The following is a 19,314-nucleotide window of genomic DNA, read 5'->3' on the forward strand; positions in this document are numbered from 1 at the left end:
CACCAGGCGAATGCTGGGGCTGTACCTTAATTAAGGCCACGACCGCTTCCTCCCCACTCCTAGGCCTTTCCTGTCCCATCGTCGGCATAAGACCTATCTGTGTCGGTGTGACGGTAAAACTAATTGTATAAGTAGTAATAGCTTATATATCAATGAATAGAAAGCTTCTTCAACACCGCACAACGCTCCCGTTTAGAGAGTTGTATAAACATTAGGGGCATCATCATTATGCATTCTCAGCCTATCAGCAAGTTTTCGCATGCATTTTCCAAGCATGTTATCCTTTTAGTCGTCTAGTATCTTCCATTAATTTATACATTGTTCGCCATCTGGTACCTCATTCTTCCTTTCAACTTTCTCTCTGGAACTTTTCCTTCCATTTCCTGTGTTAATAAACAGTTCTTTCGTAAATGTCTTAATCAATTCTTCCTTCTCTTTTGAATGGTTTCCAGTATTGTCGTCCTTTCTTCACCTACTCTTTCCAATACTACTGTATTCCGTAATTTGTCTTGCCAGTTATCATCGCTATTTTTCTCCATGCCCACTTTTCAAAAGATTTCAATCTTCTTTCTTCCCCCTTCTCAAAGTCTAACTCTCAGACCCGTAATGAGCAACGCTTCATACAAAGCACTTCACTATCCTCTTCTGAAGGTGATCAGCTCATCAGTACCCTTTGCTTCATGTCTGCTTCCTTGGCCATTGCGATTCTGCTCTTCATCTCATTCAAACAATATAGACCATTTCGTTAAAAGCCCTAATATTTATGCAACTTTCCCCACAGAACTTGTATACGGGCTACAAGATGTCTTCGACTTGTTGAATTCCAACCTGTTACTGCATAGAAATTAGCTCCCTAGCAATTAATTACAGATTACGGTAGAACTCGGCTAATTTGAACATGAAGTGTAGAGAAGAAACGCATTAATCACGAATTAGAACTAAAAACTGCAATAAACCTCACTTAATCGGATTCCAAAATCAGAACGATCTCTGTACTTCATCTGTGATTCCTCAACTTGCAATGACAGTAGGATATGACGAAAAGATAACAGATTTATTTCTTTTTATTATTTTTATTTCTTTTTCTTCTTCTTCTTCTTCTTCGGTTAGGCCTATTCTCATCCAGGCAAATGCCGGGATGGTAACTAACTTAACGCCACGGCCGCTTTCTTCCCTCTTCCTTGACTATCCTTTCCAATTTTTCCTTCCGCCACATGGCCCCTGTTCCGCATAACAGGTGAGGCAGCCTAGGGGGTACTCGTCATCCTCCCCAGTTGTATTCCCCCGACCTAAAGTCTCACGCACCAGGTCATTGCCCTTGAGGCGGTAGAGGTGGGATCCCTCGCTGAGTCCGAGGGAAAAACAACCCTGGAGGGTGAACGGATTGTGAGAAAAGAAAGAAAAGATTAGGATAGAACACAAACTTACTGAATCGAATCCGCACAATAGTCATTCTGCGACATTTGCATCAACTTTACAGGTACTACGTATTGGAACACCCAGAATATATGTTACTCTCACTACATTATAGAACAGCGGGTTAGACAAAACTTCCTAATAACTAAAGCCCGGATTTTTATGCAGTGACAGATTAGACTGCAAACTAATTTGGTTAGTAGGAAGTGCAGACCACCCGCTCTTCAATAACGTAGCAAGAGTAACACAAATTATAGGAGTTCTGATGGGCAGTACGCCTAATGTTTATGCAAACCCCATAGCATAATCGTTGTTACTCGCTTCAGTAAGTTTGCATTCTAACCTATTAATGCATAAAAATACGGGCTCAACTAATAACCAAATTAGTTCGCATTTTAAGTTGTTAATGCATAAAATTCCGGAGTCCCATGACCCAGACGGGAATCAAACGCCGGACACTGAGGCACGAAGCGTAAGACACTGACTACTGAACTAAACAGTCAGGCGATCTAGACGAACGTAATGTAGAGTGATTATAAAATAGAGATAAGGGATTAATTCACAAATCAAATAAGATGCTTGTTGCAATGTGAAAGACATATGGACAATGTTGTGGCCTGTCAACTCGCTGTGTCAAGTAAGGTTAATAACAATGTACTTAGTGCAGCGCGTTGAGTGGCATTGCTTCCGAGAATTGTTTGTGCTGGCCTCCCGTGTGTTTGTGTGCAATTAGCTGCTGCCGCGGGGATCATTGCTGGAATGACCGTCCGACTTTATAACCGTAAGTTCATGCGTTCCATCCCGACTGAAGAAGCCGATGTTCGAAGTACTCTGGCATGTTGCCGTGACTCCTGGTGATAATTCTATTAATGATGCCAGCACATTAAAAATGTTTACACTTTTTTAAATGTACAAGTATAAACGATAGTTAGGTTAATGGCTATCTGAAAATGGCAATGAAAATAAATCGGTAGCTTCAAGTATTCAGAACATGGAAATTGCTTTTCAACACACCAAGAATATTTATAACAGAAAATGCTCGTTCGGGAAAATTCGTCAATACTTAACAGTGATCAAACCTAAAGCTCTTTATGCTTACTCACCAAAATAATCCTGTACTATCAATATAGATGAACAATGCACGACAGTGACCTTACTGTCCTTCGAAATAGTCCCCTCCCATAACTATGCACTGCTGAGATCGGCGATACATGTCCTGGAAACTTTGCAAGAAGGCTTCCTTTGGGAAGATGTTCAAAAGCCTCGTCACGTTTCGTTGGATGTCAGGAATGTCGTCAAATCTCTTTCCGACGAGGGGACCCCGGAAAATGTCATTCCATGCTTTGCCGTTTCGTTTCAGGGTCGTATCTGAGACACCAGGTTTCATCGTCAGTGACAATACAGTTCAAGATATTTGGTGTCGCATCCGCCGTTTCGACAAAATCCTGTGAAGCCTCTAAATGTGCCTGCTTCTGATCGTCAGTCAAGTGATGTGGCACAAGACGAAAACACGTTTACCTCTTCCCTAACTTCTGGGTAACGATTTGTCGCACGGATTCACGGTTAATCTGCAGTTCATCCGCTATCATGCGCACAGTTAACCGGCAATCGTTCGTGATTAATGTCCTCACCTTCTCAATGTTTTCGTCACTGACGGCGGTCGCCGATCTTCCGCTACGGGGTTTGTCAGAAACACATTCCCGGCCTCTTCGACAACGGGCGAACCACTCGTACACACACTTCAAGGACAGTGCCTGATCTTCATAAACACGTACCAGCATCGCATGCGTTCCTTTCGCTGTCTTGCCAAGCTTAAAACAAAAGTGTACATCGATCTTTTGGTCGTTCGTGTTCCTGTTCGCAGTTCAGAACCAACGCAGTAAACACGCACTGTGTCAAACAGGTCTTACACGGCACACACACACACGCGATGCGCAACTGAACAACTTTGGGAGCAGGTGGTCAAAACCTGCTGCTACGCAGGTGCAGCGTTGTGTGTCGCCAGTGTTTGCCGGATCGACCGTTCTGACTTCATTCATCGAACTTTATTGTTACAGGTAGTAGAAAGACTCTTCCAAATAAATTACGAATGCCAACATACGCGCGAACAAACACACGGTGACAATTTCAGTTCCTTAATAATATGTCCAATGTAGTGGGGTGTCCTATCTACAGGGTAAGTGTACAATATTTCAAAAGTACACCGACAGTTCAGGACAGGAATAACTCTTAGCTAGTGTGTAATGTGGGTAAATAATAAAAATAGTGGTTCTTTGTATTTACATCCAGTACAATACACTGAATTTCATATCTACTAAAGGTTTTTTTAAAAAGAAAGCATTACATTATTGTCTTAAGTTTTATTTCGCATATTGTACTCACCCTCTATTGCGTACCGAAAAAAAAAAACAGTCACAGGACTTTTATTCTTGAACTGTTGTACGTGCTCATTCTGATTCAATTTAACTAAACTAGACTTAACTAAAGTTGGCGTCTGACAGGTAAGGTTGGAGGGAGGAGCATTTCACGTGCCATTTCACGATGTTGCCACATTCCAGCATTCTTTTCTACATGCTCTTACCAATCGCTTCCGGCTCACTTGTTCCCTCCTTCATTCTGACCGCTGTGATCTGCTGTAGACTACCTGGCCAGGCGGTGTCGTCCCATTTGCGATCACTCTTATACAAACAATCAGGTTCTTATCAGTGACAGTGACAGGTTTGGCAACTCCCAGCAAGACGAGCTGCCCTGAAGTTTTATCTCCATGGCAACCGCAGTCGCCCCACCCTCGTTTCCATGGCAACCACACAGCCACTCCCTTTATGCCGCCTCGGCAGGCAGTAAACGGACCTCCCTCTAAGAAATGTCAGACACTAACTCTTATTATTAGCAGTTTACGTAATCCAATAGAGTTTCAATCATACACAAATGCATAACATTCCAACTCATTAATACACTGCACCACCTTATTGATGAATATGTAGTTCCTTGGGGGCAGAAACTGTTTCTTCTGAATAATGGTAACAAGCCATCACCGTCACAGTCCGTGTAAATTCGATTGAAATGTTACACTTACAAAAAGACGCTCTGTCTTAAATTCTTCTTCTTCCTTCTTCCTTTCGGCCTGCTTTGGACCACGTTATTTCAACCGTTTGCATCCTTGAGCTTTAATTCTTCCCCAGTACTCACGCATTCTCGTTCTGTGAGCCTCCTTTCTTTCATCAGTCCACTTCTTGCCTGGTTTCAACTTTGGCCTTTCTTGGAACCTCTTGTATCCTTGGAGCTTTTTCTGGAGAGGAGCACGTTTCTGGATGTCTTCGAGTGTGATTCCTATTTCTTGAAGGTCTTTTTCAACTTCGATAAACCAGGGTCCCTTGGTTTTCTTGTTAAGAAAGTAGGAAAAGATCCTATTGGTCTGTCGCTGTGTGCTCATGCGTGCTATATGGCCATAAAAATTAATCCTCCTTTTCCGAATCGTGTCCGTTATCCTCTCCATATGCTGGTACATATCGCTGTTGTGTCGTCTCCCGTACTCACCATTTTCTTTGATTGGTCCAAGAATCATTCTCAGGATTTTTCTTTCTTTAGCTTCTAGCTTCTCCATCAGACCTTTTCTGTTCATTGCAAGGCATTCTGCTGCGTACAGTGCTTCCGGGCGTACAACCGAACAATAATGCCTAAGCTTGGCGTTGATGGACACTGATATTTTGTTGTAGACATTCCTAGTCAGCTGATATGCCACCTCCATCTTGTTGATTCTGCACATGACTGCTTCTTTCTCAGAGTTGTTAGGTACTATCCACTCGCCTAAGTACTTAAACTTTTCCACCTGCTTGATTTTTCCCTGTTCCACAATGAGCTTTCTGGGAGCTGGCTTGATGTTGGTTATAAACTCTGTTTTTTTGAAAGAGATTTGGAGGCCAGCTTTTGCTGCTTGGATTCTCAGTTGGTTAATTTGTTTTTCAGCAGTATCTAGGGAATCAGAAAAGATCGCTAGGTCATCTGCAAAAGCTAGGCGCTCTGTCTTAACATTGTTTTTAAATGCTCTCGGGCAGGAAGAATGTTAAAACTGCTTGCACTAAACCATTAAAAAACACAAAACAAAATAATTTTGAACCTGTCCAAACTGTCATTAAAATGGCCGTCCAATGTCCAGAGTTGAGGGGTGTTCAATGTACACAGGATTTTTAACATGTAAATGTATAGGGAATTTAAACGGTGCATTCAATATATACCCAATCAAAAGGCGTGTCCAGGATATAGAGATGTCCAAAATGAGAGGTTTCGATGTATTTGGAAGAGATATCCGCTGAACCCCATATCATTAAACGCAAAAATGATATCTGTACTTGAAATCTAAGTCACATTTTATTCATTTTATGAAACTTAGAGTGATATAAACTTAAGTCCACTGTCATTTTATTTTTATGGCGATAAAATAATAATTAACCATTTTGAGATTGCTATTTCTTGGACACATTTACAGAATGGATTACAATAGACTAACTAAACGAATCTTCAAGTACCTTTGGGAAAACAAATCAACTACCGCCTGGATTCAAGAAGTCAAGAAAGACCTGGAAAGGAACAACACACGAGAAGAAGAATTATTGGAAAGTAAGATTTTTAGGAAGAAAGTCTTACAAATGGAAGGATTCTAAGGGAGGAAGGAAAAGAAAACACACACAAAGTGGACTGAAGACAGGAAAAAGAAACGCAGTGAAACAATGAAAGAATACTGGAAGAAAAGGAAAGAACAACTAAGGAGGAACAATTGAAATTGTATCGTGGTCCTTAGAAGGCCGGAACGCAAGAAGAAGAAGAATAAGAAGAAGTAACCATTTTAAGTGTAAATTATATTAATGAATGCGTTCGGTGATCAATATTACACAAAATATATAAAGAAAAATGATGAACATATATTGCCTAAGTCACAATGCAGCAAATATGCTCTACACCTGACGTTTTTTCCTCTCTCCTGTAAAATGACCTTCTTTTGCACAATTTGCTTTTTTTTTTTTGCTAGGGGCTTTACGTCACACCGACACAGATAGGTCTTAAGGCGACGATGGGATAGGACAGTGCTAGAAGTGACAAGGAAGTGACCGTGGCCTTAATTAAGGTGTGAAAATAGGAAACCACGGAAAACCATCTTCAGGGCTGCCGACAGTGGGTTTCGAATCTACTGCCTCCCGGATGCAAGCTCACAGTTGCGTAGCCCTAACATTATTATTATTATTATTATTATTATTATTATTATTATTGAATTTAAAGAGCCCACTGGCATAAAGTCTTTATAATCTGACATCCTCGTTAGCCGGTTCGAGTACCGTTGGTCGGAAAAATGTTCACCATCAGAATGTCGGCAGACAGGGTATGGGTAGGTAGTGGTTTACAATTTCTAATCACTTGACTGAGTGACAAAAACCTGGATTAAATTCCAAACCTCTCCGCAGTGCTCATATGGAGTGAGGGCATATGACGCTCTTGATGGTGATTCGTCTGTCGGATGGGGACGTTAAGCCTTGAACAGACCCCTTGGTGCTATTCGACAGGAGTAGGCTACGTGCCGGCACTGGGTTTCACCCTCTTCCTTCCTACTATCATATATCTCGTCATTCGTTTCATCTCATTAACTCGTGTGACGAGGTTGACGTCAGGAAGGGCATCCGGCCGTGAAAAACCTGCCACGACGGATCCGTTTCACCATATACCCAACCCCGTAGAGAAACGGGACAAGGACTGGACAAATAAAACAGTTATTGATCTTGAGGAGGACAGAAACTAAATACATGTACATATCTCTACATGAGAGCGAAACCAACGTGTCACATTTTAATCATTATACAGGAGAGAGAAGAAACGTTAGTTGATGAGCATTTTTGCTGCATTATGACATAGGAATTAAAATTCCATCACTGTTGTTGATATGTGATTTTGATCACTGAACATATTCACTAATATAATTTACACTTAAAATTATTAATTATTATTTTATTGCCATAAAAATAAAATTACAGTGGACTTAAGTTTATATGGCTCTAAGTTTCTTAAATGTGACTTACATTGGTTTAGATCTGAGGTACAGATTTAATTTAACGACATCGTCTTCAGCATTATTCTGTAACACCACATTTCAAAAGCTTCTATTTTCTTTCTTTCTGAGCTAATTGTTGTATAAAGTTAGAAATCATCGGGGCAAATTGGGGAAAATACTCATTAGAGAAACAGGAATTAGAGAATGGAATAATTTATCAAGGGACATGTTTGATAAATTTTCTATTTAAACATGTCTTTTGCGGCCCCACTCTAGTAAGCAACTGTGTCTCAATGTCTACACGCTAGCAGAGAACGTGCTGACTTCGCTCTCTGCCTGTTTTGTCTTGAGTTGAGGCTGCATGTTGCAGATAGTTTAACAAGCCCATTGCATAATTTAAAAAAAAAATATCAAATGATAGCAAATAACGACGGTGAAAATTTTCAAAAAAATTTTCAGCAAATGGAAGTTTTAATTTTGAAAACATTCCTTAGCAGAGAAAAACGAAAAATTAAGCAGTTTCCTCAATTTTTTTTGCCGAAAGTTGAAGGGCTAAAAGACCCGAAAAGGTTTCAGATTATTGGCCGATTGCAGAAACGATGGCTAGTTTTAAGCCGTAGACATCGTCTAAATACTGTTTCTGCAATCGGCCCTATGAGTCTTGAATATCTCTATCTAATTAAAAAAACAAATTTTGAAAATCACTTCCGGCCTAAATGTAGTTTCGGAAAAACAGCCTAAAAACCCCTTGTTTCTTTACTCGTCCTGTTTTTATTCAGATCCTGGCCAGATTAACTTATTTACATAATTATTTCTGTAATGTGTTCCTTGGTTCAATACCCTCAGGCGGTTTTGGATTTCTTGAAAAATGTCCACACCGAATGTAGTTATAAGGGCTTGCTTAAGTGAAACTCTGCATTGACTCACATTAGCGCTCGTAGTGGTGCTTAAGTGAAACAATGCATTGACTCACATTAGCGCTCGTAGCGGTGCTTAAGTGAAACAATGCATTGACTCACATTAGCGCTCGTAGCGGTGCTTAAGTGAAACAATGCATTGACTCACATTAGCGCTCGTAGTGGTAGAACAGGGCAAATTGCTAATGTAATCGACCGGTAATGATGATTAAGAAAATGATTGCAATTTTTAGGAATAAATAAAGAATATCTAAAGAAGAATATATTATCATACTTTATTATATTTTATTTTCCTAAAATTCGTAGCTCATATCCCTAGGACATTTTCAACATTGAGTTTTTAGCCTAAAGGGTCAAAACTGTGGATTTTTTTACTTAATGTGCTAAGTTTGTAAACCTAGGTTATCTTCTTTCCTCGCATTTGGACTACAGGCTGTCCTCCAGACAGGCAAGGGAGACAAGTTGCCTACATAGCAGGCGGAGTCAGCCGATGTTCGGTTACTACAGGTAGTTTAGTTATCTATGTTGGAAGGCCACATGTGGGTAAGAGTTCCTGATGGTATTTTTTGTATGTTTTATTTTCAGAGTATATATGCGATGTTGGTGGAAGGACTCTCGGGATATGTAAAGACCCCGGGCAGTGTATTGCGGGCAGTACGGCCAGTGCTAGCTGTGGAATAGAGTCCATCTGGAATGTGTGCTGTCCGTTTACAACAGATAAGCGATTGCCTGCCCCTATAGGAGAGAAGAGCCGTCAAAGTATGTAGCTGAATTTGTTTCTTTGTTTCTCATAAGGGTAACTGGGCGGAGATGTCATTGAAAACCTATAAGATGTTAAGTAATAATAATAATAATAAATAATAATAATAATAATAATAATAATAATAATAATAATAATAACAAATCATAATTTCGTGTGGCTATTACTAGCCGATTGCAGCCCTTGTAAGGCAGACCCTCCGATGAGGGTGGGCGGCATCTGCCATATTTAGGTAACTGCGTGTTATTATAATAATAATAATAATAATAATAATAATAATAATATTTTAACGAAAGAATGTGAAGATCTTCAATAAGACGCTTGCGAGGGTCCCGAAGTTCACAAGTGTGTGCGATTCTTGCATACTAAAACCCACACACCCTTCTCCCACGACGTATATCTCCGACCCGGAATCGCTCTCGCATTACTTCAGGACGGTGTCGTGTATTAAGCCTCTTCCTTTTTCTTTTTCCCCTTATTCCTTCATTTCTCCTTTAATGTAACTCATAGGCATCTAACTCTCTCTTAATAATAATAATAATAATAATAATAATAATAATAATAATAATAATAATAATAATAATAATAATAATAATAATAATAATCGTCTTCCTGGGCTTCTTCTGAAGTTATTGGAGTGGGTAGTTGGTGTATATTTGGCCCAGTTTCACGGCCCTTCTTGACACGAACTCTATGCGGAGGTAAGTGTTCATTATTGCGTGTTTCTTTTCTTGTTGGTAGAGTGATGTGTGTTGCTTGTATATGTGGCCAGTTATGCAGAAAGGGAGCTAAAGTAGAATTTTAAATTGTTGAGATTTTTGTGGTTCTAAAATTGGAATAAGATACTGAGCTTTATTATAAAATTGAATGCCTCTAGGTGAAATATTTCAGAATATATTAATTATTGATTGTTGCCATTAAGAAAACCTTATTTTGAGAAAAAACACAGTTTGAGTTTTCACTTTATTTTTGTTAAGAAGGAAGCAATACTTTCCAGTTAAAAGCTTAGCAGTCTGTCGAACACACAGGTTAAATATAAGAACATAATCAGATTATATCAAGTTACGCTCAAATATTTGGAATATTTATGTTTATTAACTTGAAATCTGGAACTTATCTTAAAGATTTGCTCCTTTATCTCTACTCCAGAGTTAACTGCGAGGTAGAATTTCCCTTGCTGACAATGTTTTTTTTTCTGTGCAACTGGTCACGCACTAAGGGAAGTGTACGAAGACGAATACGAAGAACCGGTTCATGCCATCCTCGATTCGGCCGCGATTCGAAACTGGAGTCCTTTGAATCAGGTCACTGACTATTCAGCCATAGAACCGTATAATAATAATAATAATAATAATAATAATAATAATAATAATAATAATAATAATAATAATAATGGGCTTAGAAAAACATCGCAGTTAATGCTGGAGTAGAAACAAAGGAGGAAATATTTAAGATAAGTTCCAGATTTCAAGTTTCTAAACATAAATATTCTATATATTTGAATGTGACTTGATAGAATCTGATGATGTTCTTTCAGGAACGAAACATGTCTTTCCCTTTTTAAATAGCGTGCGCTTGTATTTTTTGTTTAATAATGTGTTTTTTACAGATATGTTTATAGTGTAATATTTATGTTTAACGTGTGTGTACAGGAAAGATCTGCATTCAGAATACTAGTCGACGTCACCAAATTGCAGATTAAAACACAAAACTAGAACCGAGAACTTTGACAGAAGACGCAAGGAACATTTTGTCGAGAAAATAACAGAGTTTATGGAAAAATAAAATTCTGCACATCAGCTAAATAAGTTAAATTGCATTCTTCAGTTGGATATCCTGTAATCATGTTATAACAGCGTCCGAAGTTTCAGGCTCTAATAGGTTAGAATGCAAACTTATTGAAGCGGGAAACAATTATAGTCTACCCTACACAACAGTTGTGTAATGAGTCTTGCATAAACTGTAGGGGTACAGCTCCATCAGAATCCCCAGAATTTATGTTACTCTCACTACATTACAGAAGAACGGGCTAGTTGACACTTCCTAATAACCAAGGTACTTTGCATTCTAACATATTACTGTCTAAACACTCGGAGTCTAGTCAAAACTAATAACAATAAACAGCGTGGACTCAACATCAAGGGACAATAACACGTGTTGATGTTACATTGTCTTGAGAAGTCTATGGGACAATGAATCTCTTGTCACTGTTGTTACACAAGCTGAGACTATTCAGCACAAGGTTACACACGCAACATAATATGAGGACAGCCACAAAGAATGGAATGTACGCTTTATCTGCGGCCTCTTTGGATCACTTAAAACGGAGGCAGAAGAGAGATAATTGCAATTATCCGCTACTCGTGGAAAAACAATAAATTATGAAACTGAGAAACGAAGTAATGACTGGGGTCATGGGACGAAAAAAAGAGGACACTTGATTGAAAACGATAGAAGAACTGTTTGTTAATAGAGGAGGACGTTATTGAAACCCAGGGGATATTTAGTAGGAAAGGACGACATACTACAAGTACAAACAGTGATAAACACAGCTCGATTTTTTAGACACGATTAGGTTAGAATGAGAATAAACTGGAGCATGCACAACGGTTATGCTATGAATTTTGCATAAACATTAGGGGTACGGTCCATCAGAACTCCTACGATTTGTGTTACTCTCGCTACATTAGGGAAGAATGCTCTAGACAACACATCCAAATAATAACCAAATTACTTTCCATCCTAACCTATTTATGCGGAAAATTTCAGGTCGACTGATCACCAAAGAAGGGTTTACGACAAATTCAAGCGAAGCGATATGACGAGAAGGGCAGTCTGTATTCCCCAAGAACTACACCGTTCGTCCAGCTGGAGATAGCCGCTTTCTCTTCAACAAAAATAAATTAGTGAACAGATTCATTATCACAGAAACAGTAGGGAATAAATGAAAACCAAGCCATAGCAGCTTTTGAAAATGGTTTCTATTTTCTTTTATGCAATCCTCCATCTTCGAGTGTCGGAGTAAAGAACCAAAATCGTGGGTTCGACTCCTATAATCTAATTTTTGAAGGACAGAAGGAAGACCCTGATGACTCATTTCGTGTTTACCTCACACAATGAATTGAAGCTCAACCAGAGATCGCCCTACAGAAATCCATTTCTCTGTAATCTGATAGATTCAAATGGAACATAGGAATTGACGCGCATGCAGGCTATATGGCAATATTATCAGCAGACCCAGGATTTTTAGGCAGTAATCTGTTAGGATGCCAACTAATTCGTGTTTTCTAACGCGCTATTTCGTTATGTAGTGAAAGTAACATACATTCTAGGAGTTTTAACGGGCCGTACACCTAATGCTTCTGCAAACCTCATAGCACAACTGTTGTGCAGACTAGAGTAGACTTGTTACTCGCTTCAGTAAATTCTAGCCTAACATTCTGGGCTCTAATTATCAGAATTCAGGTTACTCGTGTGTTACAGGGTCTGAGAGAACTTCTGTTTCCTTTAACACATTCTATAGCTCTTCTCCACTTGACAAAATGTAGCTTAGAATTCTGGGAATTTGGAGAAATTGGTATAGGAGGAAATTGACTGAATATTAGTGAATACTTATTGAACATCAGAGGACATTTATTGTCTATTACCTTCGAAGACATGCATTGGCTATCAGAATGCATATACTGAAAATCCGAGTGGATTCATTGAACATCAATAAACGCTTGATGAATATTAGGGTAAATTTTCTTGAATAGGATCGTAGATATCTGGAAATAATGTGGTAACCACACCACATTACCTTTATCGTCGAAAATATCTGACATTGACGTAATGTTGTTTTGGGGAATATTAGTTCGCGTTACAGTTATTCAATGTTGACGCGTTTAAATCTTGCTACCAAGAACTACTTCGGAACAATGACAAAGTAGAATAAAACCCGTTAATGGCAATTGTTACGCCATATTAAGTGGAATCAAGATAAAAAGACCGTTAGAAACGTACTTCGTTCTGGGTCACCAGAGTCAAGGAGAAATATGTTAAGACTCACGATCGCATTCAAGAACAAGACTTTGAGGTAAAGTCAACTTTGTACCCAACAAAGGCACCATTTTCCCATTGCGGAAAGTAGACTTTGGCCTAGACTTTGCTTCGAAGTCGGCAGTGGCCCCACAAAGTCTACTGTGGAGGATAATAAATGGCAGGCATTTTAAGCATGGTCCAGTTTGTGGAAGATTTTGAATATGTCCAGGGTATTATCCAAGCCCCACATACTCCTCATCGAGTTATACGAGATGCACAAAATCCGATTCAGTTCTGCAGGGATAGCGATTTCAAAATTAGGCACAGATTCTATAAACGAACTGTGTTAGAGTTCGAAGGTGCTCTAATGACGGAGAATCAAAGAGGACTACCTATTCTTCCAGTACAACTGCTAATTGCTTTAAGACTTGATGCGACGGTAAACCAGAATTACTAGACACATTAATAAATTGTATTGTAATGCTTTTACACGTAACTGATTGAGGTTATATTAAGTGAACAAGCGCAATGTACTAGTTTTAGGCATAATTTCTTTCTTTCTTTCTTTCTTTCTTTCTTTCTTTCTTTCTTTCTTTCTTCGACTTTGGCCTATTTTGGATCTCGGTAAACACTTGACTTGCTGGTTAGTCCTTTTGCCTTCTCCCAGAACTTCTCAATCATTTCGCTGTGGTTCCTCTTTCTCTCCTCTTACAACATGTTCTTTGACTTTTCATTTTATTTTTCCAAACACCTTGAATTTATCAATTTTAGCTCGAAACATATCTGTATTAACGATATATTTTGGATTGATGCCAACTTTCTCCATCTATTTTCTTGTTTCTTCTTCCCATTCAGTAGTTGCTTTTAATTTGATGATGGAGTTAAACATTTTCTTTGTTAGTTGACCCTCGTTCATTCTTGTGAGGTGCCAATAACATTTCAGTCTCCTCTTACGTATGGTGTCTGTGAACCCTGTCCCTCTCTATAGATCTTCATTTCTCCTATTCTTCCATGTACCATAATTTATTTTTACGGGCCCTAATCTTTCTCAAGATTTTCCTTTCTTTCTTATATAGCTCATTCATTTCTTCTTTCTTATCCAGTATCAGACATTCTGAACTGTATAGTCCCTTTGGCTTTATAACCATGGTATAGTGTCTGATCTTTGCCTAATGTATTATTTTGTTATCGGCAGTTTTCAACTAGTTCCTGATGACTTGATTTGTGTAAGCCAGCCAACTGTCAGCAGAATAATTAGCAGGGTATCTATACTGATTGCCAGGAAAAGGCTTCAGTTTTTCAAAGCTGAAACTCTTTTGATTTTCTTCTCTGGTTGAGAAAAAAAACCATGAAAAATTATGATACGCTAGGCCTCATTAGAAATAACTAAAATTGCTTGACGGAAGTCTCTCTTCTCTTGTTTTTTTATATTATTACTAGCAAGATACCCGGGCTTCGCTACGGTATTATACTGAAATTTAGAATTGAATGCTTATTGTTTTATATATAATCCGCCGAAATTCGCGATCTGACTCGTTTTCTGAGAGAATCCGCCAAAATTCGTGATCTGACTCGTTTTCTAATAGATTATGGCAAGTTTCCTTCCATTTTCAATCTTTCTTTCCAGCAATCGATTTCGTACTTCCCGTGCTAAGTCCAGGTATTCCACCCGGTCAGTTGGGTCCATAATCTTTGCCATTTTTTCCTATAAGCATTTTTAATATGGGTCAAATCCTTCATGAGATCCGGCATGGTGTCGTCTTGGGTGCCTTGGCGATACTGAACCCGCGGCCGGACTGCATTCTTAGTCATTACCCGTCCAGGAACCGTTTTCAGCGCGGTCCGCACATTTGACGACGGTCCAGAACATCATTATTATTATTATTATTATTATTATTATTATTATTATTATTATTATAGATGTTCTGGACCCCACAGCAAGATGCAAGACCGTACTTGGCGCTAAATTACATCTGCTGCCATTGTCATTGTTGAAAATGTGACCAACACCATTGTGGCGCGTAGGCAAGTGTGCTGGATTTCTGGCCATACGAATGATATACTTCCGTGCATTATTGACCTTATTATGGAGGTGAAAAATTGGACGGTCAATCTCATTCCAATCGTTTATTTCAAATGTGTTTAAATTTTTATTTATATGCCAGGAGAATCTACTGTAATCTAAGAACGTTCTCCGAAGGAAAAGATGGCTCTTGTAAACGAACCCAGGAAAGATTAAATATGATCGGTTTATGATGAGAATAAGAGCATTGAAAATCTACAGCCTATTTCCAGTCATTCGACAGGGTCAAAAATGGAATGAATAAAGCCCCGATATAGCGGCGAAAATAGGAATTGTGCCGGCAGACGAAACCTGTCGCACTCCTCTGGGGCAATGATTAATGGATGACAAATGAAATGAAATGATATTGGACAGTGTTGTTGGAGTGAATGATGACAGGGAAAATCGGAGTATCCGGAGAAAAACCTGTACCGCCTTTATTTTGTCCAGCACGAATGTCACATGGAGAGACCGGGATTTGAACCACGGAACCCAGCTGTGAGAGGCCGGCGCGCTGCCGCCTGAGCAACGGAGGCTCCTTATAAATACATTATTAACAGTAAAATCAATTGGTCTCACCTCCTTTTACACCCCACCGCCGTTAAGTTTATTTAGCCAACCCCCCCCCCAAAAAATAAACTAAAAGATGACGTGTTTCTTTATGTTAAAGGAGATTCCAAACACTAATGTTCACGTCTATTACCTTCAGTTTTGAGATTAAAATAATTCCCTTTTTTTCACTTTCAAAACCCTCCCCTCCCCCACTAAGTAAATTTCCGGCAAAAAGTACTTGTTTCTTTAATAGTAAAGGATCTTCTAAATACCAATTATCACGACTGTAACTCTGTAACTTCTTCAGCTTTTGATTTATGTGTCCTCGTGAAAGGAATTCATCTCCTTTACACTCCTGCCCCCAAGATGATTTGCCCCCCAAAACGCGTTTTTCTTTGTTTTTAAAGGAGCTCCAAATACCAATGTTCATGTCTGTAGGCTCTAACAAATTTAGTTTTTAATAGATGTAAGTATTCTCATACAATTAAGTCAATTAATTTTTCAATTATTTCACCTCCCCCACCCCCTTCATTGGATTTTCCGAGAACGCGTGCTTCTTTACTTTTAAAGCAGATTCCAAATATCATATTTCACGTCTGTAACATCTTCATTTTTGAGATAACAGTAGCCTAATTAAAAGAATTCAACACCATTTTCAGTCGCTTTACCACCCCCCACCCAAGGGGGTATTTCTGAAAACTAAAAATACACGTTCCTTTATTTTTAATAGAGATAAAAAATACCATTTTTCACTTCTGTAACATGTTCAGGTTTTTATTTTGAGATATACTGTATAAATTCTCATTTTAAAATTTCACCCCCTCTGTTAGTTCCCCTTAAGATGAGTTTCCAAAAACAAATCCTCTATGTTTCTTTACATTTACAGGAGATTCCAAATACCACTTTTTACGTCTGTATCATTCTATGTTTCTCAGATATTCTGTAGATATAGTCTTTCAAAAAATTCACCCCAATATGTCACTCCTGTTTAACCGCAATTAATTGGAATTTCCAAAAAAAAAAAAAAAAAAAAAAGACGTGTTCCTTCATTTTCAAAGGAGATCCCATATACAAATTTTCAGTTCTGTAATATCTTCAGTTTCTGAGATATGTGTGTCCTCATTAAAGGCATTCAACCCATTATTCACCCTTTACCGGGCGAGTTGGCCGTGCGCGTTGAGGCGCGCGGCTGTGAGCTTGCATCCGGGAAATAGTAGGTTCGAATCCCACTATCGGCAGCCCTGAAGACGGTTTTCCGTGGTTTCCCATTTTCACACCAGGCAAATGCTGGGGCTGTACCTTAATTAAGGCCACGGCCGCTTCCTTCCAACTCCTAGGCCTTTCCTATCCCATCGTCGCCATAAGACCTATCTGTGTCGGAGCGACGTAAAGCCCCTAGCGAAAAAAAAATATTCACCCTTTTACACCCCTCCTGTTCGGATTTACTGAAAACAAAAAAATACGTGTTCCTTTATTTTTAAAGGAGATTCTAAATATCGATTTTTACATGTGCAAACTTTTAAAGTTTTGAAGCATAGATACACTCATTTTAAAAATTCACCCCCCTTTTCCCCCTCCCATTAATTGAATTTTCCAAAAACAAAAAATACGTATTTCTTTATTTTTAAAAGAGATCAAATGTACCAAATTTCAGGTCTGTGATATCTACTGTTTCTGAGATATAAGTACCGGTATCCTGATTAAAGGCATTCAACCCCTTTTTCACCTTTTTAAACCCGTCCTATTGGGATTTTCTGAAAACAAAAAAATACAGGTTTCTTTATTTTTAATGATGATTCTAAATACCAATTTTCACATCTGTAAACTTTCAAGGTTTGAGATAAGGATACACTCATTTGAAAAATTCACCCCCTTTTCACCCCCCGATTAATTGGATTTTCCACAAACAAAAAATACGTGTTTCTTTATTTTTCAAGGAGATACAAAACACCAAATCTCAGGTTTATAATATCTACAGTTTCTGAGATATAAGTATCCTCATTAAATGCATTCAACCCTTTTTCACCCCTTTCCACCCCTCCTATTGGAATTTTCCGAAAACAAAAAAATACGTGTTTGCTTATTCTTAATGAAGATTCTAAATATCAATTTTTACACCTGTAAACTTTCAAAGTTTTGAGATATAGAAACACTCATTTTAAAAATTCACCCCCTTTTCCCGCTCCCATTAATTGGATTTTCCAAAAACGAAAAAATACGTGTTTCTTTATTTTTAAAAGACATCAAAACTACCAAATTTCAGGTCTGTAATATCTACAGTTTCTAGATATAAGTACCGGTATCCTGATTAAAGGCATTCAACCCCTTTTTCGCCCTTTTTCACCCGTCCTATTGGGATTTTCTGAAAATCAAAAAATACGTGTTTCCTTATTTTCAAAGAAGACTCTAAATACCAATTTTTACATTTGTAAACTTTTAAAGTTTTGAGATTTAGATACACTCATTTTAAAAATTCATCCCCTTTTTCACCCCCTTAGCAACGGAATATCCAAATATCCTCTCTTAGCGAGCACCTACATCTTAATATGAATGTATCTCCAAAATTTCAATTCATTATGTCCAGTAGTTTTGGCTCGGCGATGATGAATCAGTCAGTCAGTCAGGACAAGCTATTTTATATATATAGATTACAGACATCATCAATGCCAACCTCAAATGCAGTTCATAAAATCTGGACTTCGTAAAGTCTACTTCGGCCAAAGTCAACTTTGGGGAAGTAGCGTTTATGAAACAGACTTAGAGCAAGGTTAGACTTCGCAAAGTATTCGCTCAAGTCTTGTTCTTGAATACGACCCCTTAACTATAGAGGGTAGCCATGTTCTACTCAGTACATAGCCCTCCTATTTATTACAATTATTCGGATGTTCAGCAATTTCTATCGCTTCACGAATGATTCTAGTAGTAAAGAGTTTCTCTTTGCAAAAGACAGAATTTGCATCAAAAATGATTTGATGGTCATTACGTATAACATGTTCTGCCACAGCAGACTCCTCTGGCTGGCGAAGACTTAAGTACCTGCGATCTTCCTACAGCGTGCGGTAGTTCCCCTTGTTCACCAGTGGTTGCCGTTGTGGAAGAGGGGAAAAGAAGAGGGCTGCTGAGGGGCGAGTGTCTCCCCACCTTACAACAGGGGAGCCGTTGGGAGGGGGATTGGGCTAAGCCTTTGCTGCGAAAGGAACATGATTCAAAGACGGGATGATATGAGCATTGTTCTAGGTGTTAGCTTCCGAGACGAGGGTTGGATGACCAGACACGCTGACTCAACTCAGGCCCAGAAAGAAGCTTTACCTTTTTTATATTTTTATATACTTTTTAATATATACCTTTTATGGTTTTTGTTAAGACGGTCTTGATAGCGTGTCTTCAGAGAATATTTCCACTTCTATGCGTGACAGATTGTACGAATGGCAGGAAGGTCAGACTCAAAGGACGTGAATCACGTGGCAATCTGTCTTTTGGGTTAAGATGTAGCACTTCATCAACCTCTTTCATTGAATGGTCATTGCTCCTTCAGTCCACTTACTACGGA

At 38.7% G+C, this 19,314-nt stretch overlaps 1 protein-coding gene across 1 annotated transcript in view; it reads left to right on the forward strand.

Annotated features, from left to right (window-relative positions):
• Positions 1 to 19,314, forward strand: part of LOC136884554 (serine protease snake) — a 62,946-nt gene that overhangs the window by 21,669 nt on the left and 21,963 nt on the right. The window contains exon 2 of the mRNA XM_067156810.2: positions 8,956 to 9,129. Coding sequence (XP_067012911.2) covers positions 8,956 to 9,129 — 174 coding nt within the window. The remainder of the gene's footprint in view (positions 1 to 8,955; positions 9,130 to 19,314) is intronic.

The sequence above is a fragment of the Anabrus simplex genome, chromosome 12, assembly GCF_040414725.1.
Source record: "Anabrus simplex isolate iqAnaSimp1 chromosome 12, ASM4041472v1, whole genome shotgun sequence".
Taxonomy (NCBI): Eukaryota; Metazoa; Arthropoda; class Insecta; order Orthoptera; family Tettigoniidae; genus Anabrus; species Anabrus simplex.